We start from the raw sequence: 19,174 nt of genomic DNA, 5'->3' as shown, positions 1-19,174 counted from the left end.
AAAATCAAACTGAGCGTCTGGTCATTCGGATGATACGATAAACCGAGGTCCCGTGTGCAGCACGCGCTTGGCGCACTGGAAAAGAACCCATGGCAACAAAAGTATTGTCTTCTGCCCTCCGTTCTGATAGGTACATGAATAGAAAAAAAAAATGATATGCATTACCATTATCATTTATTGCTTTTTTTTATGTTATTAAATGTACTTTGTCGAAAAGTGATTCCCTGTCATGGGCATACATAAATACATACTTACATAATGTTGGCCCAACCATGTAAACTTATGTCAATGTCTGGTGTGAGCCGAGAGTTGAGTCATGGGCATATATAAATACATACATACATAATGTTGGCCCAACCATGTAAACTTATGTCAATGTCTGGTGTAAGCCGAGAGTTGAGTCATGGGCATACATACATACATACATACATACATACATACATACATACATAATGTTGGCCCAACCATGTAAACTTATGTCAATGTCTGGTGTAAGCCGAGAGTTGAGTCATGGGCATACATACATACATACATACATACATACATACATAATGTTGGCCCAACCATGTAAACTTATGTCAATGTCTGGTGTAAGCCAAGAGTTGAGTCATGGGCATACATACATACATACATACATACATACATAATGTTGGCCTAACCATGTAAACTTATGTCAATGTCTGGTGTAAGCCGAGAGTTGAGTCATGGGCATACATACATACATAATGTTGGCCCAACCATGTAAACTTATGTCAATGTCTGATGTGAGCCGAGAGTTGAGTCAAGGGCATACATACATACATACATACATACATACATACATACATACATACATACATACATACATACATACATAAGATTTTCACACCCTTTGCCCTCCCAGGTCGTATTTTGACCAGCTCGTGGTGGTTCTTCGCGCTGATCCTGATCTCGTCCTACACGGCCAACCTGGCGGCCTTCCTGACCGTGAAGAAGATCAACACACCCATTAAGTCCGTCACGGACCTCGCCCAGCAGACACGCATCAAGTACGGCACTGTCAAGAACAGCGGAGTCATGGGGTTCTTCAAGGTGAAAGGAGGATGTGGGGGGGGGGGGAGGGGTTTGTGTGGTTGGGAGGGATTTGGGGATGTTTTTTTTCTTTGTGTATGTCGTGGGGGCGGAGGGGGAGAGGGGTGTGGGGTGGGTGTGTGGGTTGTTCGATGGGATGGGTGTGCGTGTGTAGTATGTGTGTTGTGTATGTGTGTGTGTGTGTCGGGTGGCACGTGCGTTCATGTGTGTGGATGGGGGTTCGGGGTTGTGTGTGTGTGTGTGTTTGTGTGTGTGCGCGCACGTGTGTGTCTTTATATGTCTTTGCGTGTCTGTAAGTGTATGTGTGTGTGCGTCTGTAAGTAAGTGCGCGTGTGTGTGTGTGTGTGTATTTGGCAAAGTGTTAAGAAGACATACAACCCTTACCCTTCCCAGCGTTCTGTGTGTGCAGAACACCAACATTGAACACTTTGCCAAGATGTGGGCCCACATGTCAGAGATTGAACCCAATTCCATGGTGGACAACACCAGTGTCGGCTTCTCCAAGGTCAGTGTGGGATACATAAGTGCTTCTGTTGCGGGAAATATTATGGCTAGACACATATTGCTGCTGGGCACATATTGTCGCCGGGTAAACATTTTCACCAGGAACATATTGTCAGCGGGCACATATTGGGCAGCTTTTAACACTGGGATGTATTGTTGCTGAGCACATATTGTCACTGGGCACATAATGTCGCCAGATATATTGTCACCGGGCACATATTGGGCACATACCAACACTGGCACACATTGTTGCCGGGCACACATTGTTGTCGGGCACATGTCACCAGGCACATATTTTCGCCTGCACGTGTTATCATCGGGCGCATATTATCGTCGGGCATAATTATCGTCATCGGCACATATTAACGCCGAGCACTTATTGTCGCTGGCGACACTGTCATGATGGTTACAGCGCATTTTGTCGCCAGTCTTCAGGGCGAACAATTCAACTCAAAGATGATAACAGTGGTTATGATGATGATTATTAAGATTATCACGTTAAAGATCTACAGAGAGAGAGTGTATGTGTTTGTTTTTTATTATTATGATCATCATCATATCATTATAAGCATTTATGCCTAATCTTGAAAATAAGCCCTAAGTGTTTACAAATGGAACACATACGTAAATATCAAAAAGGAAAAATTGAACACAAGATACCAAACATTAAAAATTACTCATCCCCCCTACTCCCCTCCACACACACACAATACACTCAAGCACTCAAAGTGAAAAGACGTTGAACTGAAGAAAGAACACACAAACACACGCGCACGCACACACACAAGTCATAGCACATAATTGTAAATACTATACAATAAAGAAAAAATACAACCAAGAATTTCTGAAACTATCAAAACTCACTCACTCGCTAATAATCATTTTACTTCATACAGGAAAGGGAAGTCAAAAACTATGACTGGAAACAGTAACACACTTTGTCCCTCATACCGCCTCTGAAATGGCCCTGTGTGATCAAGTGGACTATTGTGATATTCAGTTGTGACCGACAATGATCATCAGAACATCAGAGGAGGCAACTGCTGGAAGTATCTGGGCTAGAATTTGCTTACAGTGGAGACTGCCGTGCCCTATTTACATTTTCACTCCCTTGGCCAAGAGGGGTTTTTTCAACACTTGGGATGGTCCCCAAAGGCCAAATAGTCCTCAAGGCTGCAGCACGGAGAGCTAGATCAATCTTGTCTCCCAGTTTCAGAGTCATAGTCCTTCACAAAAAAAAAGAAGTTTAAATCAGTTGCTGTTGCTGTGGAGAAAACGATGATCATACAGCTATCACTTTCCTTTTGGGCTGACCTGTGAGTTTATGTCAGTCTCAGTTAAGGAAACGAGAACATTCCTAGCTTGCACACACCCGAAAACAGTATGGCTGCTTACAGGGAAGGTTAAAAAGAAAAGGTCACACACCGTACACGTACCAAGTGACGTGTGTGTATGTGTGTGTGTGTGAGAGAGAGAGAGAGAGAGAGAGAGTGCGTGCGTGACTAAAACCTGACTGAATAACAGCGGAAACGAATGATGAGCACCCAAAGGCAGCCCTCAGTCGGCTCTACCCGGGTAGGCAGCCAGTTGTGCAAATGACTGGGTGTTCGGAAAGCGCTTAGCGCTCAGTCTCTAACCGAGGATAGGCGCTATAGATATAGCTATATATATATATATATATATATATATATATATATATATATATATATATATATATATATATATATATATATAAAGTATTCATATTATCACCATCATCTTCATCATCATAAGCAAATGGCATGATCAAACATGTCCTCCCCCCCCCCCCTCAGGTGAAGGAGGAGGACTACGCGTTCTTCTGGGACACGACGGTGAACAAGTACCAGACCATCAAGGACTGTGACTTCATGGAGATCGGACCCCCCTTTGACCCCAAAGGCTTCGGCATCGGGGTGCCGCCAGGGGCCACGTACCGCGAGGAGCTCTCCATGGCCATCCTCAGACTGAGCGATCGGGGACGACTGCACGAACTTGAGACCAAGTGGGTGGTTTGTGTGTGTGTGTTGTTGGGTTGTGGGTTTTTCTGGGCTGCGTTGTGTCGCGGTGTGTTGGGTCGGATTGTGGTTGTGTATTGTGTATTGTGGTTGGGTTCTTCTTCTTCCGGCGGATGATGCCCAGGGTCAACCAGTTGACCGTTATCGGTGGTGGTTTCCGGTAAAAAAAAAAAAAAATCAAGTGGGAGTGAATCAGCAGAGTGCCACCTTCTTAACGAAGGTGGCAAGAGTTGAGACATCAACAGTCTCCTGGGGCAGGGCATTCCAGTCGGTTCTGGTTTTGTTGGGTTGGGTTGCTTTGTGTTGAGTTGTATTGTATTGTAATGTACTGAATTAATCTTTTTTGTCACAACAGATTTCTCTGTGTGAATTTCGGGCTGCTCTCCCCAGGGAGAGTGCGTCGCTACACTGAGAGCGCCACTCTTTTTTTTCTTTCTTTTTTTTTTTTGTATTTTTTCCTGCGTGCAGTTTTATTTGGGTTTTTTTCCTACTGAACTGGATTTTCTACTGAATTTTGCCAGGGACAACCCTTTTGTTGCCTTGGGTTCTTTTGTGTGCGCTAAGTGCATGCTGCACACGGGACCTCGGTTTAACGTCTCAACCGAATGACTAGCGTCCAGACCACCACTTAAGATCTAGTGGAGGGGGAGAAAATATTGGCGACTGAGCCGTGATTCGAACCAGTGCGCTCAGACTCTCTCGCTTTCTAGGCGGACGCGTTACCTCTAGGCCATCACTCCATCACGTGTTGTGTTGTGTTGTGTTGTGTTGTGTCCACGGATAACATCCGACTGGGCGGTCGGGGTCGACTGCCTGAGCTGGAGACCAAGTGTGTGGTTTGTGTTGGGTGTGGATGTGTAGACGTCGGTTGTACTGCTTTGTGTTTCCTCGTGCATGTCCCAGCACCTTGACAACTTTACAGTTCATCCCTATACTATCCAGGTATCAGCTATCACTGTCCCTGATGCGATCTCTCATTCCTCTCTCTCTCTCTCTCTCTCTCTCTCTCTCTCTCTCTCATATCTCTCCCACTCTTCCATCACTCTCACTCTCTCACCCATCACTCTCTCGCTCCCATCTCTCTCCAACTCTCCCATAATTATCTTTCACTCTCTTTCCCATCGCTCTCTCTCTCTCTCTCTCTCTGTCTGTCTGTCTGTCTGCCTATCTGTCTCTCTTTTTGTCTCTTTCTGTCTCTCTCTCTCTCCGCTCTCTCTCACTCTTCCTTTTTTTTTCCTCTCTCTCTTCCTTCTCGCTCTATCTATCACACCTCTTTCTTTCTCTCTCTGTCTCTATCCCATCTCTCGCTCTCACTCACTCCCTTTCTCTCTCTCTCCTTTCCTCTCTCTCTTCTCTTTCCTGTCTCTCTCCCTCTCTCCTCTCTCTCACCCTCTCCCTCTCTCTCCTCTCTCTCTCCCCCTTCTCTCTCTCTCTCCTCTGTCTCTCCCTCCGTCCCTCTCTCTCCTCTCCTGTCTCTCCCTCTCTTCCCCATCTCTCTCCCTCCTGTCTCTCTCTCACCCTCTCTCTCTATCGTCTCTCCTTTCTTTGTCCCCTTCTCTCTGTCTGTATGTCTGTCTGTCCGTCTGTCTGTCTCTCTCTCTCTCCTCACTCTCTCTCCCTCTCTCTCTCTCCCCTCTCTCTCTCTCTCTCTCTCTCTCTCCTCTCCCTCGCTCTCTCTTTCTCTCTCCTCTCCCTCGCTCCTCTCTCTCTGTCTCACCCTCTCCATGTCCTCTCTGTCTCACCCTCTCCATGTCCTCTCTGTCTCACCCTCTCTCTCTCTCTCTCTCTCTCCTCTCTGTGTGTCCATGTGCAGATACTGGGGTGCCCGGACCTGCCCGGACCTGTCCAAGCCCTCATCAGACGAGACGAGTGAACTCCAAATAGAGAACGTCGCCGGCGTTTTCTTCATCCTCGTCGGCGGCATCATCATCGCCGCTGTCGTCTGTCTTGGGGAATACGTGGGTCATCAGCTGCTGAGAGCTTCACGACTGGTGAGTGCGTGTGGATGGTGTGTGTCGGGGTGGTGGTGGTGGTGGTGGTGGTGGTGGTGTGTGTGTGTGTGTGTGTGTGTGGTGGGGTAGTGATCGGTGCTTAAGATGAGCGAAGGTCGAAATGGATATCGTGTGTTTGTGTGGATAGTCTCTTTAATTTTGTTGTATATCTTGATTGAAAGAGCCTAACAGAATGTTCTGAATTTTGCTTTTCAGATTGTGAAAATACCTGTTTGTGTTGACTGTGGCAATATTGTGACACTTTGTGTAGTTTCCGCGAAACCCGTTTTAGAAATATTGTTCGTGTTACAACGTTAAGACTGGAAAAGGAAAAGATATTGATTGAGCATGTGTGGTGCTGACGTGTGTTAGTGTTCGCGCGCACGCGCTCGTATATATGTTTGTCTCTCCGCTCACGCGCATGTTGGTGTGTGTTGAACATTAGAGTGAAAGAAAACTCAAACAAGCTTTATATTTTAGACCACTTCAGAAAACAAAACAAAACTGTACATGGCCTAACTATGCATTCAGAATGAGGAACTTTAAAGATAGCCGGGGCCTCCAGGATAATGATTTCCAGTACAAGTATATATTTCATGATAATGATAATGTGGAATGGTGGCCTAGAGGTAACGCGTCTGCCTAGGAAGCGAGAGAATCTGAGCGCGCTGGTTCTAATCACGGCTCAGCCGCCGATATTTTCTCCCCCTCCGCTAGATCTTGAGTGGTGTTCTGGACGCTTAGTCATTCGGATGAGACGATAAACCGAGGTCCCGTGTGCAGCATGCACTTAGCCCGCATAAAAAGAACCCACGGCAACAAAAGGGTTGTTCTTGGCAAAATTCTGTAGAAAAATCCACTTCGATAGGAAAAACAAATAAAACTGCACGCAGGGAAAAAAAAAGAAAAAAAAAAAGGGTGCGGTGCAGTGTAGCGACGCGCTGTCCCTGGGGAGAACAGCCCGAATTTCACACAGAGAAATCTGTTGTGATAAAAAGAAATACAAATACAAAATACAAAAAATGATGATGACTATTTTCTATTTTACACTCGTCGCTATGTTACATGCTGTATAATAAGCAGTAGAGCGGTGGCTTAGCGGTAATGCGCCGACTAGGAACCGAGCGTCCACGGGTTTGAATCCCGTTTACAGACCCTTTTTTTTTCTTCTTCTTCTTTACTCTGCACTCCACTAGACCTTTTGAGAGGTGATCTGGATGCTAGTCATTCGGATGGGATGATAACCCGAGGACAAGAGTGCAGCTTGCTCTCAGCACACTTGAAAGAACCCAAGGCAATAAAACGGTTGTCCCTGGCCAAAACAAATGCAGAACACTCCACTTTGATAGAAAAAAAAATACACCCGCTAACAGGAGAAGAAAAAGAAGAAGGGGGTGGGGGTGGGGGGGTGGGGGTGGGGGGGAAACAACCCAAGAGTTGCACTGTATTGTGGCGACGCTCTGTCCAGGGGAGAGCAGTCCGATTTTACTAACGTAATTTGATGTGACAACAACAACAACAACAACAACAAAAACACGTATTACAATACAAAAAGGAAACAAAACGAAACGAAATGATACGACACGATACGATACAAAACGATGCGATGCGATACGTTACGTTACGATACAACACGATACGATACAACAGTATCGACTGAAGGCCTGTCTTATTTCATGAGGTTCGCTCCCCTGACTGTCTGTTCTTTGTTTAAGATAAGATACGATAAGATAAGATAAGAATAACTTTATTATCTCCAACTGGAGAAATTTTGGTCAGGTGCATTATCACAACATAGACAAGTAAACAACATGGGGACCATAACTGTAAAAGCCAACAACAGCCCCTACAAATATTACGAAGATACAAATGTAAAAAATATCACATACATCGTTTCATACATACATCCACACACTGCAGGTAATAACTAGTATTCTTAATGTAAAAACAGAAAGAATTAAGAAACATTATTTGAATATAATTATAAACATAGCCTACTATACTGCACATTGATTATAATAGACAGATAAGATAAGAATAAAGATGAATTGCGGAAAACCACAACCAGATAATCAGCACACACCCGCCTTATGTTTCAGCTTTATGCCACGTCGGGGAAACTGTCACTTCGGTTTTTGTTGTTTTGTGTGTGTGTGTGTGTGTGTGTGTCATTTCATTACATTTTATGCGTCGGTAGAAATATTGTCGGTCGTATGTCATTCGTCAGTTTTGTGTCGTTGTTAACAGCCATTGGCCTCAGGTTTCTTCCAGTGATGCAATTTTTTTTCTTCTAGATATTCAGCGCTTCCTATGGGAATTAAAAAAAAAAAAGATGTGTATTTGTTGTTATGACAGTTATGATTTTGTTATTCATTGTTTTCTTTCACCTGTTCTTTTGTTGGTTCATTGGCTCTTTTTTTTTTTTTTTTTTTTTTTTTTTTTGACAATTTGCTTCAGTCCATGTGCATTAACAAAAAGAAAGGATCTGAACAACCTTAGTAACGAGTGTATCTCAGCCAAACACACACACACACACACACACACACACACACACACACACACACACACACGACACACGACACAACTCCCGACACACACACGACACACACACACCACACACACACACACAACCCCCTCCTCTCGACCCCCGAACGCAGACACCCTTTATTACTTAACTGTTTTGCTTCTTTCTTTTTACCTTTGTTTTAATTACCAAAAATCTGCTTCTTTCACGCCTGTGGTGATCCCAGCTCGCAAACGATTCTTCTTTGATCTAATGATTGAGGCTGGGGAAAAAAATGATAGGAGAGAAATGTGGGGGTGGGGCAAGTTTATGGTGGTGGTGGTGGGCATGTTGCGCGTGCGTTGTGTTGTTAACCCTTTTGGTACCACCGTCATAAGCAGGAAGTAAACCGTATCACGCGAACATAAAATAAGAACTGAATCTCCACAATGGCATGAAGCCTGGTAGTCTGCTATGTGCCAGTTCTTGTCGGAACAAACGTGCTTTCATCTGGATTCACAAGAACTGCTTGATGGATGCTAAATATATTTCTCATCACATTGCTTCTTGGAGGATTTCTGGAGCAAGTTAATGGCAGCACAATATGGCTTGTTCCTGTTTGGCTTTCTCGCTCAATGGGCCTTTGGTGGGTGAAAAAAAAAAATAAATGGCCACTGTGTGTGTGTAGCACACTCGCCTCGAAGTAGCTTGCTGTCAGTTACTGGCTGGTTCGGTCCACCAACCGGAAGGTCAGTGGGCAAGGCTTCAGATTCCTTCGGATAACATCTGGCGGAACTTCGCGGTAAGGTTCGGGAGTTCTCATTTTGTGTTCGAAGTCAGGACTGAACTGTCTATCTGTATATCTTTCTATCTGTCTGTCTGTCTCTCTATATCTTTTCATTTCCTTCTCAGAACGGAACGTTATCTGTCTACCAATCTATCATTCAGTCTATCTATCCATCTATCTATATCTTTTCATTTCCTTCTCAGGACGGAACGTTGTCAATCTGTCTATCTATCTATCTATCTATCTATCTTTTTTCCATTTCCTTCTGTTTTGTCGCGAAAACAGTGATATCGATGAGCATAAAGACGCGCCAACCAGTACTTAATTGATTCCAGTTGAACGAGACATCAGATACGAGCAGTTCAACGTCTTTTTTTTTTTTTTTTTTTTTTGTCTTTTTTTTTTGTTTTTTTTTTCTTTTTTAACCCTCCAGAGACCGTGGTTCCTGTTAACGACACAACACTCGTGTGTGTGCGCGTAGTGGCTGTGTGGCTGTTAGTGGAAGAGGGAGGTGGGGGTGGGAGGTGATGGGGGAAGCTTATGTTTAGTGTTGTTGGTGGTGGTGGTAGGGGGGGGCGGGGATGCGGGGGAATGGGAGTGGAGGGGGGGGGGGGGGGGGGGGGGGGGCGAGCATGTTGCACGTGGTGGTTCTGGTGTCTTGCAGAGGAGAAGGCGGGCGGAGCGTACGCTGGGCGAGGCGGAAAGTGACAGCTTTCTGTGATGATTGATGGCTGACTGCACTTGCATGTTGCACCTGCGCTATCAACTTCATGGTGAATGTGTGTGCATGCCGTTTGGTGTGTGTGTGTGTGTGTGTGTGTGTGTGTGTGTGTGTGTGAGAAAATGTTAAGGACCACTTGAGGACCCAAAGTAAGAATGTTTCCCATAAAATGTTTATTAAAAAAAAAGACTGCTGAGAGTTGATTTCAATTATACAGGCTGTTTATAGTATAGTATGAGGACCACTTCATAAAAGTAAGTACGCTTTAAAAAAAAAAAAATTGTTAAAGATTGAAAGATTTATACCTATGCCGGCTGTACTTGGTCCACCTCTGGCCTGTTATTGAATAAACAAATAACGCATGTACATTATGAAAAAAAAAAACAAACCCAACTGCATTTGAAAACTCTATTGGAAAACTCAACATGGAAGTGCATATCCAAGAAAGCACCTCTCGTAACGGTAATAGGATATTTATATCATTGGCACTGTCATAAGTTTCAGTTTCAGTAGCTCAAGGAAGCGTCACTGCGTTCGGACAAATCCATATACGCTACACCACATCTGCCAAGCAGATGCCTGACCAGCAGCGTAACCCAACGCGCTTTGTCAGGCCTTGAGAAAAAAATTTGTTTTTAATAAATTAAATAAATAAATAAATAATCAATTAATTTAATTAGATAAATAAATAAATAATAATATAATTAAAAATAAATAAATAATAATAATAATAATGAAAATAAAATAAATAAATAGATAAAAAAAAAAAATAAATAAAAGCAGACACACATTTACACATACACACTGTCATAAGATACACCACTGTTTAGCTTTCTCGGAAAATTCAGCTTCATTTCACCATCCTCAAGAAGAAGAAGAAGAAGAAGAAGAAGAAAACCATGCGAGTGGTCCTTAACCTTTTTGTGAATCCTGTGTATTCATGTAACCAAGTACACTTCAGCATAGCACTGTCTCGCATGCCTCCTGTCCACTTGTACTCATCTTTTCTCTGTGTGTCCTGCATGCAGCATACAGCACTGCCGTAATCATCGACGTCTTTGTGTTGTTGTGTGTTTTTTGTTGTTTTGTTTTTATCTGATTGGGGTTGAACGGATTGGAAGGAGCAATGGGATTATTTGTATTTGTATTTCTTTTTATCACAACAGATTTCTCTGTGTGAAATTCGGGCTGCTCTCCCCAGGGACAGCGCGTCGCTATAGTACAGCGCCACCCATTTTTTTATATTTTTTTTTCCAGCGTGCAGTTTTATTTGTTATTCCTATCGAAGTGAATTTTTCTACAGAATTTTGCCAGGAACAACCCTTTTGTTGCCGCGGGTTCTTTTGCGTGCTGCACACGGGACCTCGGTTTATCGTCTCATCCGAATGACTAGCGTCCAGACCACCACTCAATGTCTTGTGGAGGGGGAGAAAATATGGGCGGCTGAGCCGTGATTCGAACCACCCATTTGCATGCTGGGAGGAGGGAGAGTGTCTCTTTTGCATGCTGGGAGGAGGGAGAGTGTCTCTTTTGCATGCTGGGAGGAGGGAGAGTGTCTCTTTTGCATGCTGGGAGGAGGGAGAGTGTCTCTTTTGCATAATGGGGGGGAGGGAGAGTGTCTCCAATACATACTGGGGGCGGGGGAGGGGGTGGTGAGGGAGTGTGTCTGCTTTGCATACTGGGGAGAGGGAGCATTTCTCCTTTGCATGCTGGGATAGGGGAGAGTTTCTGCTTTGCATACTGGGGAGAGGGAGCATTTCTCCTTTGCATGCTGGGATAGGGGAGAGTTTCTGCTTTGCATACTGGGGAGAGGGAGCATTTCTCCTTTGCATGCTGGGATAGGGGAGAGTTTCTGCTGTGCATACTGGGGAGAGGGAGCATTTCTCCTTTGCATGCTGGGATAGGGGAGAGTGTCTGCTTTGCATACTGGGGAGAGGGAGCATTTCTCCTTTGCATGCTGGGATAGGGGAGAGTGTCTGCTTTGCATACTGGGGAGAGGGAGCATTTCTCCTTTGCATGCTGGGATAGGGGAGAGTGTCTGCTTTGCATACTGGGGAGAGGGGAGCATTTCTCCTTTGCATGCTGGGATAGGGGAGAGTTTCTGCTTTGCATACTGGGGAGAGGGAGCATTTCTCCTTTGCATGCTGGGATAGGGGAGAGTGTCTGCTTTGCATACTGGGGAGAGGGAGCATTTCTCCTTTGCATGCTGGGATAGGGGAGAGTGTCTGCTTTGCATACTGGGGAGAGGGAGCATTTCTCCTTTGCATGCTGGGATAGGGGAGAGTGTCTGCTGTGCATACTGGGGAGAGGGAGCATTTCTCCTTTGCATGCTGGGATAGGGGAGAGTTTCTGCTGTGCATACTGGGGAGAGGGAGCATTTCCCTTTGCATGCTGGGATAGGGGAGAGTGTCTGCTTTGCATACTGGGGAGAGGGAGCATTTCTCCTTTGCATGCTGGGATAGGGGAGAGTGTCTGCTTTGCATACTGGGGAGAGGGAGCATTTCTCCTTTGCATGCTGGGATAGGGGAGAGTGTCTGCTTTGCATACAGTTGATTTTTGGTGCTTGAGGTTTACCTCCATGTAGTAATGATGGGTTCGAATGTACCACAGTCTATCCTGCGTAACTATTTCCTAATGTTTTTTTATTTTTATTTTCCTTCTTGTTGTCGATAATCAGTACCGGTCACCCCTCTCTCTGTCTCTGTCTCTCTGTCTCTGTCTCTCTGTCTCTCTCTGCGTGTGTGTACATGTCTATATCTCTCTGTCTATCAATCAATCAGTCTCTCTCTCTCTCTCTCTCTCTCTCTCTCTCTCTCTCTCTCTCTATATATATATATATATATATATATATATACACATATATATATGTGTATGTGTGTTTACATATATATATATATATATATATATATATCAATCTCTCTCTCTATATATATATATACATATATATATATATGTATGTGTGTTTACATATATACATATATATATCAATCTCTCTCTGTCTCTCTCTCTGTGTCTCTCTCTCTCTCTCTCTCTCTCTCTATATATATATATATATATATATATATATATATAGGGGGGGGGGGTGTGTGTGTGTCCATCTTACTACTGTGAAGTGTGTATGCTTGAGACATGTATCATCGCTCTTTTAGTCATAGTAGTTGCAATTGTGATGGTGTTGCTGATGTGGCTGATAATGTGGTTGACGTGGTTGCTGCTGCTTAAAAAAAATAACCCTTGATGAAACCATTGTCATGATCGTTTCGTTTCTAACATGTTTTCTTTTGATGTCTGAAAGCATACACGACTCTGTTCACCCTGTAACTCTGTGGAAACTTGGAGAGGGGGTTACCCGTTTCACATGACAGTATGACTGTAGTACTTTCTCCACTGCCTCAGATAGCCTTCTTAGTCTTCGTGTCTTAATATTTCATGCCTGCTAATCTACTCACATTGACGCTAAGAACTCACACAGACATTTGGTATTTTTAAACCCCCCCCCCCTCCTCCACCCCTACCCCCCCCCCCCTTTTTTTTTTTTTTTTTTTTTTTTTTTTCACAAGTCCATGTCAACGCAGTTCCGTACAGTCTTTTAAGAATGCGAAAGAAACAAGACAAGCAAATAACAACAACGAAATCCAGCAAAATACCAAAACTTATCCCCAACATACTCCAGATTTATCTCTTGGAAAAAAAAAAAAAAAAAAAAAAAGACGTACAATGTGCAGCTTACCACAGCGGTTCTGATTTTGTTTTCCTTAGGGCGGTCAGGGGTTTATCTCTTGTCTGTTTTTTTGTTTGTTTGTTTGTTTTTGTTGGTTTTTTGTTGTTGTTTTTTGTTTTGTTTTTTTTTTGGGGGGGGGTTGCAATGTTTAGATTTTTTTTTCTTTTTTTTTTTTTTGTTCTTTAGTTTCAGTTTCAGTAGCTCAAGGAGGCGTCACTGCGTTCGGACAAATCCATATACGCTACACCACATCTGCCAAGCAGATGCCTGACCAGCAGTGTAACCCAACGCGCTTAGTCAGGCCTTGAGAACGATTGTTTTGATTCTTTAACGATTGTATAGTTCTGATTGCTAGTGTCTTATGGTTTGATTTGATTTGCCAGCCGTGGCAAAGGAGGAACGTGGTTGAGTGCTTTAAGCCACTTATCTGCCAAATCAATATCCGTTAGGGTCTGGATTCGAATCTCACTCTCGCCCTCTCTCCTGAGTTTGACTGGAAAATCGAACTGAGCATCTAGACATTCGGATGAAACTTATAAACCGAGGTTCCGAGTGCAGCACGCACTAGGCGCACTGAAAAAGAGAACCATGGCAACGTCAGTGTTGTTGGCCTCTGGCAAAATTCTGTAGAAAAAAAAAAATCCACTCTGATAGGTACACAAATATTATACGCATGCATTCAAGGACTGACTAAGCGCGTTGGGTTACGCTGCTTGTCGCGCATCTGCCTAGCAGTTGTAGTGTAGCGTGTATGGATTTGTCCGAACGCATTGACACCTCCTTGAGAAACTGAAAACTGAAAAAAAAAAAAAGAGAGATAAAACTGAGCGTGTTGTCAGTCCCCAAGTGTGCAGAGAGACAGCCGTGAATCTGTGTTGGTATCAAAGAAATATTAGTGTTCGTGATGAACACATATGAACTAAGATTTCTGTGAACATTCTCAAGCGCTAGGAGATCAACGTTCCCAAACTGGAAGATGAACATTCCCAAACTGGAAGATGAACATTCCCAAACTGAAAAAGACGAGCATTCCTAAATTGGAAGATAAATATTCCCAGCTGAAAGGTAAACATTCCCAATTTGAACAAAATGAAGATTCCCAGTTGGAAGATGAAGGGAAACATTCCCAAATGCTAAACAATGAGCATTTCCAACTGCATTAGGGTAGATTCAAATGCACCAACACCCACCCACACACACACACACACACACGCATACACACGCACGCAAACACAGGCACACACACACACACACACACACACACACACACACACACACACACACACACACACACACACACACACACACACACACACACACAAGTATACACATACATACACATACATACGCAAAGAGATAGACAATAGACATCTACATGCGTGCGCGCACACACACATACACATGCACATACACACACAAATAGACAATAGACATATACACACGCGATCGCGCGCACACACACACACGCACACGCACACACACACACACACACACACACAGTGGGTCTGTATTTACTGTATCCATGTCTGTTTCTGTGACTAGGACTCCCAACCCAGGGACACCAAGAGTCACAACAGCGAGGCCTTCCTGTGATGTCACCACCACCACCATACGTCATCATGCTGACTTCATCATGATGACGTCATCGTCTTCTGCTGCTGCGTTTTTTTCATTGACGTCATAATCATCCAGTGGACGACGTGTCGTGAATCTGACGTCTGTGTGGTCGTGTAGAATCCTCTCTGTTCTGCACTGTTCCCCCACAAATCCCCCATCCCACTCCATCACACACACACACACACACACACACACACGTTTTCTTGGACACATTTCTCTTCTTCCGATCCCAAACTGCATCCCGCGTTTCATGTCCATGTCCAATTACAATGTGTGCACGAATACAAGGAAGAAAAAAACTTTACACCTACACACACACGCATCACTCCCCCCCCCCCCCCCTTGCCCCAGCACACACACACACACACACACACACACACTTCCGATTCCGATTCCATCCGCCCCAACCCGCATTTCGTGTCTAACAATCCCAGTTGCAATGTGTGCACGAGTAGCGAGAACAAAAACATGATTGATTTATTGATGTTGATACCTGTACAGCGCATATCCTCGATCGGAGACCAAGCCCTAAGCGCTTTACAAACACGGGGTCATTTGTACAACAGGCTGCCTACCTGGGTAGAGCCGACTGACGGCTGCCACTGGGCGCTCATCATTCGTTTCCTGTGTCATTCAATCACATTTCAGGCACGCACACATACACACTCAGACAAACCTGTAATATTTTACGTGTATGACCGTATTTGTTTATCTTCCCCGCCATGTAGGCAGTCATACTCCGTTTTCGGGGGTGTGCATGCTGGGTATGTTCCTGTTTCCATAACCCACCGAACGCTGACATGGATTACGGGCATCTTTAACGTGCGTATTTGATCTTCTGCGTGCGTATACACACGAAGGGGGTTCAGGCACTAGCATGTCTGCACATATGTTGACTTGGGAGATCGGAGAAATCTCCACCCTTTTCCCACCAGGTGCCGTCACCAAGATTCGAACCCGGGACCGTCAGATTGAAAGCCCAACGCTTTAACCAATCGGCTATTGTGCCCGTTCACACATACGCACGCACAGTCACACGCACGCATGCACCACCCGCACACGCACACTCTCTCTCTCTCTCTCTCACACACACACACACACATTCACATACAATACGTATCGTTCCAGTGCCAATGATTTTATTCGCCCATGACAGAACATTTCCATTTGCTCATGTCAGTTTCGTGGTTCTGTGCGAATAACTGTGTCAGAACTGCAAGACAAACTTTCGGTTTGCATTTCAGATTGGTGTTGTAGGAACATAACTGTGTTGTAAGTCGACTTTCTTCACATGCGAAACCCAGTACGTGCAAATCGTTTCGTTCGCACTGACAACGACAATCACAAAGGGGAGGGGGTGGGGGGGGGCGACCAAGTTCGTTGCAACGTGCAAACGAAGGAGGGAGATGTTTGTGAGATGAGACTGAAAATGATTTGTTTTCCCCTGTCCTGTGAAAACGATGACACAAAAAGGCAATGGTGTGTGTGTGTGTGTGTGTGTATATACAAAGGTTCCACAAAGACAAAGATGGCCAAAGATTTTTTTCCCGTTGTGGTGTGCACTTGAAACGAAGGCGATTTCATCAGTGTTGGTGTGTGTTTCTTATGAACATCCACCTGTTCTCTCTGTCTCTGGCTGTCTCTTTTCGCGCGCGCGCGCAAACACACACGCACGCACACACACACACATATCTGCGATATATGAACAATTTGAACACTTCAGTGGTCAATGTTTCTTTTCATGTGAGGCATCATGCAATTCAGTTGGGACCATCGTTTTGTGAAGTCAGTGACCAAATAAGAATTGCACCAAGTGATTTGTTTTGTTTGCAACTTCTACCACCTGCATATGCTCACCCAGGTCAGTTGCAACGATGGCCAGAGCTGAACCTGAAGTGACAAGAACACGGGCTGTTGGTTTCCAGCGTAACTCAGAACAAGACCGACAACTTACGTGCCAAGAGATAGCCTCCAGTTCATTTGGGACAGGGCTACTTCTGTCACTTTGTGTGCGGGGAGGGGCGGGAGTGGGGGGGAACTAACAAAGTTAGACTTACGTAGGCTTAGATTTTCTTGCTGACCGCCAGAGACAATCAAAGCGATCCGTTCTTTGTGGCCCTCAGCCAGTTTGCTGGTGTCACCCCATCAGTCGTCTGTCCACAAGTCTGAGATCTCTCTGCACCGTTTCCCGCCTGTCATTCTTTGGACCTTTCATAATTAAGAGGACCATAGATAAGTACCAACAGCACAAAACCTGCTGTCAGTAGACTACTGCTTCGGGAAGGACAAGGAATGCAGTGTTTATATAATCATAGTTAGTGGTCGATGTCGAGCGCTGTGTTTAGTGAGTCAAAGAACGAAAGAAAATCCCTTTAAACGGTAGAAATGAGTCAGTGAGAGGAGAGAAGTGGGAATGGGGAAAAGGGGAGGGGGGGGGGCAAGTTTGTGTGTAATGGGGAGGCGGGGGGCGTGAGGTTCGAGCTCGAGGCTGAAACTACATCAGTGACGGAACCTACTTTGCTCACTGGAGCAAAATCAACAAGAAGACACCATGTGGACTGTCCTAGTACCCTTCACTCCGTGCTGTGCACAGACCGCGATTCTTGTGTCTTCTTCAGCAGGATACTGACTGAGCACTGAAAGGGATGTCCGTGCCTGGAATCATTCTGTATCTAGTTGGTCATCATCTTCATTGTGTGTATCATCACTGTCATCGGCATTAGTATTTTTACTTGATGGTGTATCGTGATGGTAGTTGCGCTGTGCAGAATCTGTTTCGGTATGAGGTTGGGTTTTTGCACGCACACACACACATCTGCGATATATGAACAATTTGAACACTCAGTGGTCAGTGTTTCTTTTCATGTGAGGCATCATGCAATTCAGTTGGGACCATCGTTTTGTGAAGTCAGTGACCAAATAAGAATTGCACCAAGTGATTTGTTTTGTTCGCAACTTTACCACCTGCATACGCTCACCCAGGTCAGTTGCAACGATGGCCAGAGCTGACCATTTGAACCTGAAGTGACAAGAACACGGGCTGTTGGTTTCCAGCGTAACTCAGAACAAGACCGACAACTTCTGCGCCAGGAGATAGCCTCCAGTTCATATGGGACAGGGCTACTTCTGTCACTGTGTGTGCGGGGAGGGGGCGGGAAGTAACAAAGTTAGACTTACGTAGGCTTAGATTTTCTCGCTGACCGCCAGAGACAATCAAAGCGATCCGTTCTTCATGGCCCTCAGCCAGTTTGCTGGTGTCACCCCATCAGTCGTCTGTCCACAAGACTGAGATCTCTCTGCACCCTTTCCCGCCTGTCATTCTTTGGACCTTTCATAATTAAGAGGACCATAGATAAGTACCAACAGCACAAAACCTGCTGTCAGTAGACTACTGCTTCGGGAAGGACAAGGAATGCAGTGTTTATATAATCATAGTTAGTGGTCGATGTCGAGCGCTGTGTTTAGTGAGTCAAAGAACGAAAGAAAATCCCTTTAAACGGAAGAAATGAGTCAGTGAGAGGAGAGAAGTGGGAATGGGGAAAAGGGGAGGGGGGGGGGGGCAAGTTTGTGTGTAATGGGGAGGTGGGGGGCGTGAGGTTCGAGCTCGAGGCTGAAACTACATCAGTGACGGAACCTACTTTGCTCACTGGAGCAAAATCAACAAGAAGACACCATGTGGACTGTCCTAGTTCCCTTCACTCCATGCTGTGCACAGACCGCGGTTCTTGTGTCTTCTTCAGCGGGATACTGACTGAGCACTGAAAGGGATGTCCGTGCCTGGAATCATTCTGTATCTAGTTGGTCATCATCTTCATTGTGTGTATCATCACTGTCATCGGCATTAGTATTTTTACTTGATGGTGTATCGTGATGGTAGTTGCGCTGTGCAGAATCTGTTTCGGTATGAGGTTGGGTTTTTGTGTGTGTGTGTGTGTGTGTGTGTGTTGTTTTGTTTTTAAGTCTATGAAATCGTGTCTTGTCTCTATATGAAGACTTTTTTTTTTTTTGGGGGGGGGGGGGTAAAATTCTTGAAGCCGGACATACGTCAACATTATTTGTATCAGGCTGTTGTTGTTGTTTTTTTAATAGATAAATCCTAGAAACTTTTTCAGTGTGAAACCGACAAATCGTATGTGACTGACTGAATGATTGACTGACTATGATTGACATCGTGATATTTTAACTGAAATGTTTTTTTTTTCTTTCTTTCTTTTTATACTAAT

At 44.7% G+C, this 19,174-nt stretch overlaps 1 protein-coding gene across 2 annotated transcripts in view; it reads left to right on the top strand.

Annotated features, from left to right (window-relative positions):
* LOC143283749 (glutamate receptor ionotropic, kainate 3-like) overlaps nucleotides 1–18,910 on the top strand; it is a 168,706-nt gene extending 149,796 nt beyond the window's left edge. Inside the window, exons 12-16 of one of the 2 annotated variants that reach the window (XM_076590060.1) lie at nucleotides 884–1,071; nucleotides 1,481–1,576; nucleotides 3,390–3,598; nucleotides 5,425–5,602; nucleotides 14,877–18,910. In XM_076590060.1, coding sequence (XP_076446175.1) covers nucleotides 884–1,071; nucleotides 1,481–1,576; nucleotides 3,390–3,598; nucleotides 5,425–5,602; nucleotides 14,877–14,927 — 722 coding nt within the window. In that variant the 3' untranslated portion in view covers nucleotides 14,928–18,910. Of the gene's footprint in view, nucleotides 1–883; nucleotides 1,072–1,480; nucleotides 1,577–3,389; nucleotides 3,599–5,424; nucleotides 5,603–9,556; nucleotides 9,638–14,876 lie in introns of those variants that run through there. The other variant, XM_076590059.1, reaches the window with a different exon arrangement.
* The last annotated feature ends 264 nt before the right edge of the window (nucleotides 18,911–19,174 follow it).

Source organism: Babylonia areolata, chromosome 7, assembly GCF_041734735.1.
Source record: "Babylonia areolata isolate BAREFJ2019XMU chromosome 7, ASM4173473v1, whole genome shotgun sequence".
Classification (NCBI taxonomy): domain Eukaryota; kingdom Metazoa; phylum Mollusca; class Gastropoda; order Neogastropoda; family Buccinidae; genus Babylonia; species Babylonia areolata.
This window is presented reverse-complemented; position numbering and strand designations above follow the sequence as displayed.